General features: G+C 41.4%; 1 protein-coding gene across 1 annotated transcript; it reads left to right on the top strand.

Moving 5' to 3' along the window:
* Window positions 1–10,908: 10,908 nt before the first annotated feature.
* On the top strand, window positions 10,909–12,830 carry LOC126633266 (UDP-glycosyltransferase 88F4-like). The gene has a single exon (XM_050303833.1). The coding sequence runs from the start codon at window positions 11,032–11,034 to the stop codon at window positions 12,475–12,477; it is 1,446 nt and encodes a 481-aa protein (XP_050159790.1). The 5' UTR covers window positions 10,909–11,031; the 3' UTR covers window positions 12,478–12,830.
* Window positions 12,831–13,016: the final 186 nt, after the last annotated feature.

Here is a 13,016-nt window from a genome sequence, read left to right as displayed (position 1 = left end):
AGAACGTCATTGAGTTTTTTTAAGGATATTCGAGAGAACAATAATCATGAATGAAACCACTGATGGAAAATAAAGTAGAATATCTTTGCACCACCTCAAAAAATGAGCCTGAAGCTTTGCTTTGGGGCCAATGGGCTGTCTCCCAACTGGGAACACGCCACATGTGGCCGGCCTGAAGCCTGGTGATTGAGCAATTTACTTGCCTTGCCACGACCATTTGGGACATTTAGGTCGAACAATGATGCTACAACGCATCTCTTTACCCAAAGTAAGGATTTTGTGCTTACAAGCACACAAACCTGCTCGTTGGGAAAATTGATTTTCTAAATCATCCCTAGGAAAGATACGAAACAACCCTCTTTCATAGTGGATTCAAAGGAATATATATAGACTAATCCAACCAAAATACGAACCATATATATACTTATAGTTTTGGTTGATGAATCGACAAACCAGTCACATGTTTGTCCACACACATTGCTGCTAAACCTCATGGTCGATTAAGGGTTCACCACCCTAATTAGCCCATAAAGTCTGGAAGACTAGATAATGCCAGAGAGTTTATATCGAAGGTTTTCGATAAGTATTACATGTCTTTTGGGTTTATAATTGGACATTGAATTCCCATGTTCACCCCAAAATAGCCTTGTAAAGTGATCATAAAGCGCAATTTAAATGATCGCCTGGACTTTGGTGAACACACCACGCTTTCGGTTTCTGCCTAGGATTATGCAATCTTGTAATGCAACTATGTTGGTCCGCCTTGAGGCCCATTGCCACCCAACCTATTCGATGTTACAGTTGGTTACTGGGTACTAACTTGACGTTTTCAATAAGTATTGCATCTTTTTTGGGTTTATAATTGGACATCGAATTTCCATGTTCACCCAAAAATAACCTCGTAAAATGATCATAAAGCGTAATTTTAATGATCGTTTGGACCTTGGTGAACACACCAAGCTTTCGGTTTCTGCCTAGGACTATGCAATCTTGTAACGCAGCTACGTTGGTCCGTCTTGAGGCCCATTGCCACCTAACCTATTCGACATTACAATAGGTTACTAGTACAAAGTTGATGTTTCATACTTACGCATTTGGGTGTGCATTCTATATGCCAAGTTGCATCGCCGCAACGTAGCAATATAGGTCCTCAAATAAGGATATGAATCTTTACCGATCATGATTCTCCTTCGCATTAGTCTATTAGAGCTCTTGCATGCGATCTCTTTACCGCTCATTTTTCGGATTGTCACTTCAATGAGATAGTCTTCCTGCTCTTAAGGGGAGATAAGAACGTCAACGTTCCTGTAGAACGACGGGAATTTGTATGGACTTTGCCCACTATGTCTCATCTTGATCCCCATACCGCACAAATGTGATAAGCAAATGTGATGAATTCTACCTTTCAAAATGTTACTCCATACGCATTCCTCTGATCTAGCTAAACTGACGAGATCATATACCAGCTGAAAACATGTCTGCAATGATACACGTACTTAACAGACGTCGAGTCAACAACCCCGAAAGGTGTGCCGCCCCTAAAGGATGGTTTGGCTGTTACACCCACCCCCACATTTTAATTATTTCTATTTTTCCCTGGAACATATTTTAAATCTATGAATTTAATCTCATATCTCTTTTAATCCTAGCCGTTGATCTAGATTCCTTATTGCTCCAAAACTGCCAAGTGGCAGGTTCTCAGCCCTTTTATCTTCCCTCTCTTCCCAAGCACTTCCTCTCGAACCTCTCTCTCTCTCTCTCTCATGGGAATCCTCACTCACTCTAGAGCTCCGAAAGCTCTTGATTTCTTCCTCTCCAAAAACTAATCAAATCCATCAGTTAAACCACATATCTAGCATCCTTGGGGCTTGAGGAACACAGCTATAACCTGCATGCGTCAGTAGAACACCTATGTGTGTTCTGTCATTGAAGCCGAGAGCTTTAAATCTCTGAAACTCAAACTTAGGGGAGTGCTCTACTCTATTTTGTTGAGTTGTTCTTAGTCTAAATGGAAGGTTTTAATCTGTGCATGCATTATATTTTTGTTTTCCAGAACCCGACGAGTTAAGTGATCAACCTCACGATTCTCGACCACAGTCGAGACTCACAGTGGTATATTTCCGTTCCTATCATTTCAGTTATCTTCCTTTTTCAATTTGGTACTTGGTTTGAATGTGTGATTGCACGTTTGCCATCGATCGGAGCCATAACAGCTCCGGTGTTCTTCCCCGACAACACCCAAGTCACCAGGCCATCAGGCCTTCTCAAAACAACCACGGGCCTTTGCCCTTACTTGGACCAACCCAATTCCCTTTTGGTTATTTGGCTTGCGGGCCGTGTCATGCATGGACTGGGTGTATGTATTTGGGTCGTGCATGTGTGTGGTGTGTGTGTATATGTAGTGGGACGTGCATGTGTGTGGGTTGTGTGTGTGTGTGTGTCCGTACGTGTGTGTGTAGTATGTGTGTGTGTGTGTGTGTGTGTGTGTGTGTGTAAGCATGTGCATGTGTGTGTATGTGTGTGTGTGCAGGTGCGTGCATGTATGCTGTGCATGCATGTGTGTGTGTGTGCTGGCGTGTGTAGATGTGTGTTGTGTGGGTTTAGGCTTAAGCCCAAACCACCACCCATTTTAATCCTAAACCTATCCAAACCAAAACTCATTAGGTCCTAACCCTACTTAACCTAAACCTAAGCCCTAATCCGGATCCAAACCCAAGACCCAATTCCATTTCTTGAAATCCTATAGTTGGGTAGTTTGATAAATTGTACATTTTTGTGCTTAGGTGAAGTTGCTAGTGGGGATTTCCTTAATTCTTTTCCGCACAACTCTGCTGCTACGGAGTATTTGTGAGTGGACCCCTTCTAAAATTTACATAATTTTATAGTTTATTTAACACACCCTGACCGAGATCAAGGCATGTTGGCCGTCATGTGAGAGTGACGTAGCCATGTACATAGTGTGGAAGCAATAAGGATAAGAATTATACGAATAATTAAGAACCGAATTACTAGAGTGCACTGCTAAACAGCAAGTGATGGGAGTTAGTTACAATAGTAAACATTCCTATTCAGAACATAAAAGTCTAGGTGCAGTCCAAACAATAGCCTGCTAAGCCAATGAGTATAGACCCTCATTCTATGAGTTTATGATCGTCAATGGCAAAGCAATCACTGAAAAATGTTTAACGAACCGTTTATAATAGCCTGCTAAGCCAAGAAAACTCCGTACCTCGGTGATGGTTCGAGGTTGCTCCCAATTCTCCACAGCTGCCACTTTCTGAGAATCCACTTGAATGCCTTGAGCAGAAATGACATGTCCCAAAAATGCCACTTGATTCAACCAAAATTCACATTTGCTAAACTTAGCATATAGTTGGTGTTCCTTCAAACTGCTCAACACCAACTTTAGATGTCTAGCATGCTCAGCCTTAGACTTAGAGTATACTAGAATATCGTTAATGAAGACAATAACAAACCTATCCACATATGGCTAGAATACTCAATTCATCAAATCCATAAAAGCTGTTGCATTAGTTAACCCGAATGGCATCACAAGAAGCTCATAATGATCATATCGAGTCCTAAATGCGGTTTTAAGGACATCTTCATTTTTAATCTTCAAATGATAGTATCCCAACCTCAAGTCAATCTTAGAAAATACACAGGCACCTCTGAGTTGATCAAATAAATCATCTATACGAGGCAATGGATAACGGTTCTTAATGGTTACCCGATTCAATCATCTATACGAGGCAATGGATAACGGTCCTCACAAATAACACTGGAGCTCCCCAAGGTGAAGTACTCAGCTGAATAAAACCTTTATCCACTAACTCTTGTAATTGGACTTTCAATTCCCTTAATTCAGCATAAGCCATTCTATAAGGAGTTAAGGATATGGGATTCGTACCTGGAAGCAGATCAATAACAAACTCCACCTCTCTATCTGGCGGCAATCAAGGCAAATCCTAAGGGAATACATCTGAAAAATACCTGACTACACGAACATCCTCCACACTACTAGGAGCATCATCATTCAACACCACATGAGCCAAATATCCTTGACAACCTTTCGACAACAGTCTCTTTGCTTTCATGGCTGAAATAATACCATGCCTCACCCCACTAGGCTCTCCTGCAAACGTAACTTCAGGTAATCCAGGACAGTGAAATGTGACTGTCTTCCCATAACAATCTATCTTGGCACGATTATAGTGCAACCAATCAGTGCCCAAAATCACATTAAAATCCATAATATCCAATGACATAAAATTAGCCGGCATAATAATATCCTCTACTATCACTGGACATCCTGGATATACCCGATCCACAAAACATTTATCCCCTATAGGCATAGAAAATTCTAAATTATATCCTAGAGGTGTAGGATGAGGTTGTGTTACTTGAGCAAATGTATGAGAAATAACAAAATGTGTAGCACCACAATCAATCAATACTCTAGCAAAATGACCAAGAATATTTAACATACCCATGATTAAATCTGGATTATTTTGGGCATCTTGTAGTGACATGTTGTGAATACGCCCTTGATTCTGCTGTCGTCCACCGCGACCTCTGTTGGCATGAATACCACGTCCCTGCCTCTGCTGACCCAACTGTCTCAAAGATCCTACACTACTAGCAGCAATCTCTCCCTGCTGGGGCTGTCCCCCTTGGTACCACTAAGATCCTCAGGCTGAATGTGGTTGATAAGACATAAATCCTCCCTGATACTGAGGATACACACTCTGATACTTAGGATCCTAATAGCACTGCTATTGTCCTGAGGTGTAAGGAGCGGCGTCGCCCTGGTAGTGGTAGGTACCTCATCGTCCAGTCTGAGTGTAACCACCAGATCCTGAAGCGTGCTAGGTAAGTGCAGGTGGTGGGAAAGAAGGCTGCTGGGGTTTCTGCTGACTCTGAGGGCAGTGTAGATGGTGGGAAGGAAGGCTGCTAGGGTCTCTGCTGACTCTGAGGGCATTGACCAGCCCTATGACCCATTTGACCACAAGTGAAGCATCCATTGCTCCCTCTCCTACACTCCCCAAAATGCCGATTATTACACCTATGGCATAAGGGAGCACCAAATCCACCTGAACCACCAAAATCTCTCTGCCTCTAGAACCTAGGGCCTCTAGGAAATCTACCACCTCTCTTCTGCATGTTAGTACTCAATCCTTCGATAGAAAAGCTGAAACTGCCATCATTCGTCTTAAAGTTATGGGTCTTGCGGGATCCCTGAAATGCTTGTCCTTTTCCTTTGTCATCTCGTCTCTGGCCCCCATTCTTTCCTTCCTCATCCTCACTTTCACTAGGCATGTTCTCTGAGGCCTCAATCCTCAGTAGAATCTCATAAAACTCCTGGTAAGAGGCACAGTGAGTCGATGTCACTATGGAACACCATTTCTTCTTAGTACCCAAACTGAAACGGCGAAGCATCTCTACCGGATTAGCAGCAACCTCCGGATCATATCTCGACAGATTAGTAAACATCCTGTAATACTTATTAGTGGACATATTTCCTTGCCTAAGATGAGTAAACTTATGTTTCTTACTATCGATATACGCAGGAGGAATGAACCTTTTCCGAAATAGCTCCTTAAACACTCCCCAGTCCACAATCTCTATTGGGGTCAACTGGTAAGACTCCTGTCTCCACCAAGATGCAGGCTGTTCTCCCAAAAACTAGGTAGTCGTCTCGACCCACCTATCAGAAGAAAGATTCCCCTGACTCTGCATCACCTGAAATGTCTTATCCACATGATTCAGCCACTTTTCTGCCCCCTCATGACCTTCATTTCCAATGAAGTGAGTTAACTTCAGATTATGAACTATCTCAAGAGGTGTCATCTGGGGAGTATAGAATGCTGTCTGAATGGCAAAAATTATAGCTTCCCCTAATTGAGCAATATCAGGGAAACTAGATTCAACTGATTGACAGGGCTCTCTACGAGGCGACATAGTTCTGACATAAGACATCACAAGGGTTAGAATACTTAAGAATTATACAGGACTACTAAACTAGGCTCTGATACCAAACTGACACACCCCAACCGAGATCAAGGCATGCTGGCCGTCAAGTGAGAGTGACGTAACCATGTGCACAGTGCGGAAGCAATAAGGATAAGAATTATACGAATAATTAAGAACCGAATTACTATAGTACACTACTAAACATGAAGTGATGGAGTTAGTTACAACAGTAAACACTCCAATTCAGAACATAAAAGTCTAGGTGCAGTCTAGTAGGACAAGTACTAATTATACAGTACCAGGAATATCCTACTATTATTTAGAAAAGTCAAAATTGCCAAACTTCAAACGAAGCACTCCGAAGAATTCCAAGAAAAACCGGCCAAACTTCGTCCACACGATCTCGACTTCCAAAACCTTCAAATGAAGCACTCCGAGCTTCCTTGGGACCTCACTAAGCTTCCTACAAGCTTCAAATTTCCAAAAACATCCATAATTACTTGTGCATGAACAATGCACAAATCGAGGATATGAAAAACCAGGGTTTTCGAAGGTATCTTTACCTGAAATGGGTACCAATCGACTCGTTTGAGGTTAACGAACACAATGGTGCCAACTTTGATCATGATCCGTGAAGTTTCAAGGGCTTTCGGTGTTAGTCCGTACGAGTTCGAATGAGAGAGAGTGAAACCAAGAGAGCGTGTGCACGGGAATGAGAGAGAGAAGAGAGGAGTGATGTGTGGTCCAAAATAGTTAACAACCCACAATACACCAAACTCTAATCCTAATTGGTTCCAAACAATTAGGATTTAAGAATATTGGTTCCAAAAATGAACTTAAACCAATAATACAACTCAACGCCCATGGGTAATTTCGACTTTTCACACCTCCGATAAATAATTTCTGGGATGGGCTGTGACATTATTTGCATAAATGACATGCATGCCTACAAGTTTATGAACTGATTTTATCTTAAGCCTGTTTGTGAAATATGTTTATCGTCTCGTTTCTGGTGAGGAATTCATTGTTGGCCTATATTGAGCTATATTTTAAAATATCGTATTTTCTATAAAAAAAAAAACCATGAACTGGTAGACTATCTGATGGATGACGATAGGATGCTAGAACATATTTTAGAAACCCCTTTTTATAATGCAGACGATGGATGACTTTATACTATAAGGTGGTTATTTATGAGAGGCGTAACTATTTGTGCGTACCTAGTGGACACTATGCCGCCTGGGGCGAGGATCTGGTGTTAGCAGATAGGCCGGGAGAAATAATCCCTAGCTACGGGCTGAGGGACACGAAGCAGGCATTGGGTCAAGAGTTGGTAATCTCTAGCTACGGGCGCAGAGACCACGGTGCTGGCATAGGGTCGGGAGATGTATTTATTCAGTGATCTTACTAGTAGTACATCGTGCTACGAGACGATCTATGAAACGTTTTATATTTTGTGTTCCACGATATGTCTTGTGAGATATTTTGGCATGCTAGGGTTTTCAGTAAAACCATCATTTATTATGCTAGTAGTTTTCTTTATATAAACTGTGGGAGTTAGTATCTTGATAATTGTTTTATTATTATTGTATATATGAACTTGGTCTACTCACCTTTGTTTTGCATTCCCATTCAGGTCTTACAAACGAGGACTACGACACGACGTACGAGGCATTCCCCTACCAGTAGCAATCTATCACTTACTTATGTGATATCATGTAATGATCTTACCTTTTGTGAATCTTGAATTTGAACATATTCTGTGCACTCTAGACTTTTCCTTAAACTTTGTTTATTACCTTTAGATTCTAATGATTATTCATGCTTATTTCCTCTAATCATTACTCTTGTATTCAATAAATGGCTTTCGTCAGCCTCATGTGTCGGTCAGCACGTGCCTATCCGGGTATTCGGGGAATATCGGGGTTGGGACATGTCATTGGCCACCCCTCTTAGACGACTCGGTGCACCAGTGGATAGCCAATCAATCTATCTCGACCTGAAGCACGATAGATCATAGTTCATAGGATTCACTTCCCTAAAAGAGGGAGGTCACAACACAACATGAATCCATACTCAATCGCTGTCTCAAATCATTTTAATCTCTTGAGATTAATCCGGATTACTCCCGAGACTTAAAGTTCTTGGTTCAATGTACTAGTTTGGATGAGATAATGGAACTGGAATGAGATTATCATTGATGATATTTTCACTTATATGGTAGCTACCGATGTAAATAAAAAGCCACCATATCGAACTGTGTTCAGTTGATTAGTGACAACGTAGAACTGATTAGACAACCAAAATCACAATCCAGGTTAAATTCCTTACCAAAGTGTGTGTGGACCTGTAGTTCCTACACTGCCTGAGGTAACCCTGTTATGTAACAAGTGGGAAATGAAGCGTAATGAGATGAATGAAATAGTGCAATATAATGCACACCTTACTGCGCAAGGTTTCTCTTAAACGCCATGTGATTGATTGCAGCATTACGAATGTGGTTAGTGTTTCTCCATGGGGATATTAATACTGAGATTTACATGTAACTTCTCGAAGAATTACATAAACTGGTTCAAATAGTTCTAACCCACGGAACACCTTCTCAACTTATTTGAGGCGTTCACTTACAGATTAAAGCAATCGGGCGGATGTGGTATACCCTTTTAAATGATTTCTTGATCAGTTAGGGATATGAATTATGCCCTTGCGTGTTAAACTATGAAGTCTTATTCTAAATTGCTAGAGTTACAATTTATGTTATTGACATGAATCTCACTAAGACTCTGGAAGAGCTTAAGAAAACTGCCTCGCACCTGCATAAGAAATTTGAGATGACGGATCTTGGGAAAACTCGTTTAAGCCTTGACTTGAAGTTCAAAATGTTGTTCTGACAGTACTCTAGTCTACTAGTCGAATTACACCCCGAAGGTGTTACCTTTGAGTATACCTATGATCTTCAATACATTATATACAAATGAGACCCTTGAATGGGTTAAGGAATCCGAAGTTCCATATCTAAGTTCAACTTTGCTCTTTGTTGTACTTAGGTCATTGCAATTAGATAGGACATCTTCTTCATTGTTGATCTATTGGTGAAGATGCAGCACCACGCCTACACGCATCCACTAATTTGGTATTTAAGACATTTTCTGGCTACCCCGAAGGTACTACAGATTTGGGCTAATCCTAATGCATCCCGAGCCGATCCAACCCCCTTGATCCTCGAAATGATGCTTGCCTTGGTTGTTATGCTGACACTGGTTACTTATCAAAACCGCATAAGGCATGTCCCGAAAATGGTTATGTCTTTACGTTAGGGATATCGCAATATCTTTAAGGTCACAATATGACCTTAGTTGCAAAATCATCGAACTGTTCCAAGACTCACCTCACTTCACTACACCACATGTGAGACATGGTTAAGATCTCTTATTGAGTATATTCTCAGTACTTGCTGTTTTCATCGATCGTTAAGTCCCAACAACGATCCATGAAGACTATCCCGCATGTATCCACCATACCAATACATGATACCTCAACGAATTCAAAGCCAAGACATATTCAGTCTACATCACATCAGCAAAGCATCAGGAGATTGAAGTCATGTAAACCAATCCCAGACAACCTTGTCGACCTTTACAAGGCGTCACTGCCGAAGTCAATCTTTCAAAATCTTGTTCGAGGAATTGGTATGCCTAACTATTCATATGCAATGCTTGTAGTTCCCATTTGGAAGTTCTGTCAAACTCAAGGGGAGTGTCCAGAAGTATACTCACTTGATCTTAATGTACTCTTTTTTCTTACGATTAAGAGCATTTTTCCCATTAGGTTTTTGCTACCTAACAAGGTTTTGATGAGGCACCCATCTTGGGCTAGTCATACCCTTGTGAGCTCTTCTACTTGCGTCCGAAAGACGTATAGTTTTGACTTAATGCAACTTCTCACTTTTCTCCTTAGTCTATAGGTTTTTCTCCCACCTTGGGTTTTACTATAACGACCTTTTGTGAGTTTCTTACTTTGTTTTACTATAGCCACCTTGGGTTTTACTATAGCGACATTCTTACTTTGTTTTGAGACTCGCATCCGCTCATTGTGTTAATGACTTCATCAACTGTACGTACTTCATCGCTGAAGACTTGATGCGCCATGTGTTTGAGTATTTACACAGTCAAGGGGGAGTGTTGCAGTTCTATTAGATTAAGAATTTGATCGTATAAATCCTATCATATATAGGATAACCTTATGAGATTCTACCATATCTCTTAGACTATATATTATCCTATTAAAGTAGTAATCTTATTGAGGTAAGGAATTTGTCTTCCATACTACTATAAATAAAGACACAATAGAGTGGAATAACACACACCTCACAATTACACATCTTTCTCTTTATCTCTATGTTGCCACACCCTGTCTCTGTCTGTCCTTTATATGGTTCAATAAATTAGGCCTACAACAATAATGACTAATTTCCCGTTCTTTTAGGACAAGCTTATTGTTCGCCAAACTTTTGAAGATTTCCTTTAATTGGATCACAGTGCAATTGGATTTTTATTATTTTAAGGTGTTCGGTGATGATAATCTCTTAACCAATCATAATTACTAAATTAGAAAACATGATAAATAAATAAAAAAAGGAAAACACAAACAAATCATGGTCCACTTTCTTGTTGTTCTGGATAAATTTTTTAATGTGGCAAGAACGTAGAATAATACATAACATGTCATTATGTAATTAGAGGCAAGTTTGTGGCTGGAAGTGGAACACCACACATCATAGTGGTGGAATGTTGTATATTTCAACTGTTTATCCATTTATATCATGAGATGTGATGTACTACTTCATGTTCCGACCACACTAAAATTCAAGGACTATTTTATTAAGTATTGTTTTTATTCTAACAAATTGGTTGGGTTGGGGCAGTTCAGGTTAGATGAGAGGAGACGCGCGAATTACCAACTTCTATTTAGTTGAGTTTTTCTTCTCAAATCAAATCAAATAATTACACCAGAAGCACATCACACAAACAGCAAACCGCAAACGAATCAGCCGCAGCCATGGGAGACGCCATAGTGCTGTACGCAGCTCCAGGAATTGGGCACATCATCTCTATGGTGGAGCTGGGCAAGCTCATTCTCCAGCGCTACGGCCCTCACAAATTCTCCATCACCATTCTCTACACCTGCGGCAGCGTCTTCGACACCCCTAGCATCCCCGCCTATATCCGCCGCATCTCCCGCTCCCACCCTCCCATTTCCTTCCGCCAGTTCCCTCGCGTTACCAATAAAATTACCCAAAACATCAACGGCTTCGCAATCATGAGCGACTTCATCCGCCAGAACGATCCCCACGTCCGCCGTGCTCTCCAAGACGTCTCCAAATCTGCCGTCGTTCGCGCCTTCGTCATCGACATCTTCTGCACCTCCGCGCTGACCATTGCCAAGGAATTCGACATCCCCACGTACTACTTCTGCCCTACGGGTGCCGCAGCTCTGGCTGCTTTGTTGTATTTTCCTAAGATCCATGAACAAACCACCCAGAGTTTCAAGGACCTCACCGACATCGTTTTCAAATTCCCCGGACAGAAATCTCCTCTGAAGGCTATATACATGATGGAACCGGTGCTCGACCGAGATGACCCTGGTTATTGGGACGTGCTCTCCTGTTGCTCACATCTTCCCAAATCCAACGGAATCATCGTCAACACGTTCAAAGAGCTCGAGCCACCTGCCGTCCTCCATGCCATTGCTGAAGGCCTGTGTGTTCCTGATGGGCCAACTCCGCCTGTGTACTACGTTGGACCATTGATTGACGATGAAAAAGAATCGGGAAATGTTGTAGATGCGGCAGAGGAGGAGGGCTGCTTGTCCTGGCTCGATAAGCAGCCAAGTCGAAGTGTAGTATTTCTCTGTTTCGGAAGCAGGGGATCGCTGCCTGCAATTCAACTGAAGGAAATAGCGAAAGGGTTGGAGGCGAGTGGGAAGAGGTTCCTGTGGGTGGTGAAAATGCCTCCGGTTCATGAGAAAACAAAGCAGGTCTTTGGAGTTGACGACTGTGATTTGGAGGGTGTGTTGCCTGATGGGTTCTTGGAGAGGACCAAAGACAGGGGGATGGTAGTGAAGTCATGGGCGCCCCAGGTGGCAGTGTTGAAGAAGGAATCGGTTGGTGGGTTCGTGACGCATTGCGGATGGAACTCGGTGCTGGAAGCAGTGGTTGCCGGGGTGCCGATGATTGCTTGGCCGCTGTACGCGGAGCAGCATTTGAACAGGAATGTTCTAGTGACGGACATGGAAATGGCGATTGCGGTGGAGCAGAGAGATGAGGAAGATGGGTTCGTGAGTGGGGAGGAATTGGAGAGGAGAGTGAGGGAGTTGATGGAGTCGGAAGAAGGGAGAGTGCTTAGAGAGAGGAGCAAGAAAATTGGGGAGATGGCTGTGGCTGCTTTGGGAGAGAATGGTTCGTCCTCGAGAAACTTGGTTAACTTTGTTAATAGCATTACATAACTAAACAAGTTCTGGATTTGCATTTGCTTTGGGTGAAAAATAAGCAAATGTTAGGGAGACAAAAGTTTTAAATCATTTTTTGTAGATCACATGATGCGATTTGATGGTTGAATTCCTTTTTTAAGGATTTGATTTAAATAAGAATTTCAACCATTAAACACTATATTATGTGGTTACAAAATATTGTTTAAACATTTGGTCTCTTTAGCATAAACATAAAAATAAAATTAAGAAAAATTGTATTTGTATGAGACTGGAATCTTGGGTTGTATTAATTATTATGTATGTAAATGTTGTATTATGAATTTGAAGTATTGTTTTAATATTTATTATATTTTAATCACCGTATCTAACATCCGTGTCCTTATTTTTTGAGATTTGTCGTGTCGCGTCTCGTGTAACAATTTCTATGCAATATAGGTTGCAGCCAACATGAAATCACAATTCACTCGATAGTAAATATCCAGATAGATGATAGTAAACGTGATAGATGAATAAATATCCAGGTATAAGTCTCTTAGAAACGATTATCAACATAC

This window comes from Malus sylvestris, chromosome 8 (genome assembly GCF_916048215.2).
Source record: "Malus sylvestris chromosome 8, drMalSylv7.2, whole genome shotgun sequence".
In the NCBI taxonomy this organism is placed as follows: domain Eukaryota; kingdom Viridiplantae; phylum Streptophyta; class Magnoliopsida; order Rosales; family Rosaceae; genus Malus; species Malus sylvestris.
This window is presented reverse-complemented; position numbering and strand designations above follow the sequence as displayed.

What these genes read in the sequence shown, in the direction of transcription:
- LOC126633266 (XM_050303833.1), top strand. Translation starts at nt 11,032, where the DNA reads ATGGGAGACGCCATAGTGCTGTACGCAGCTCCAGGAATTGGGCACATC.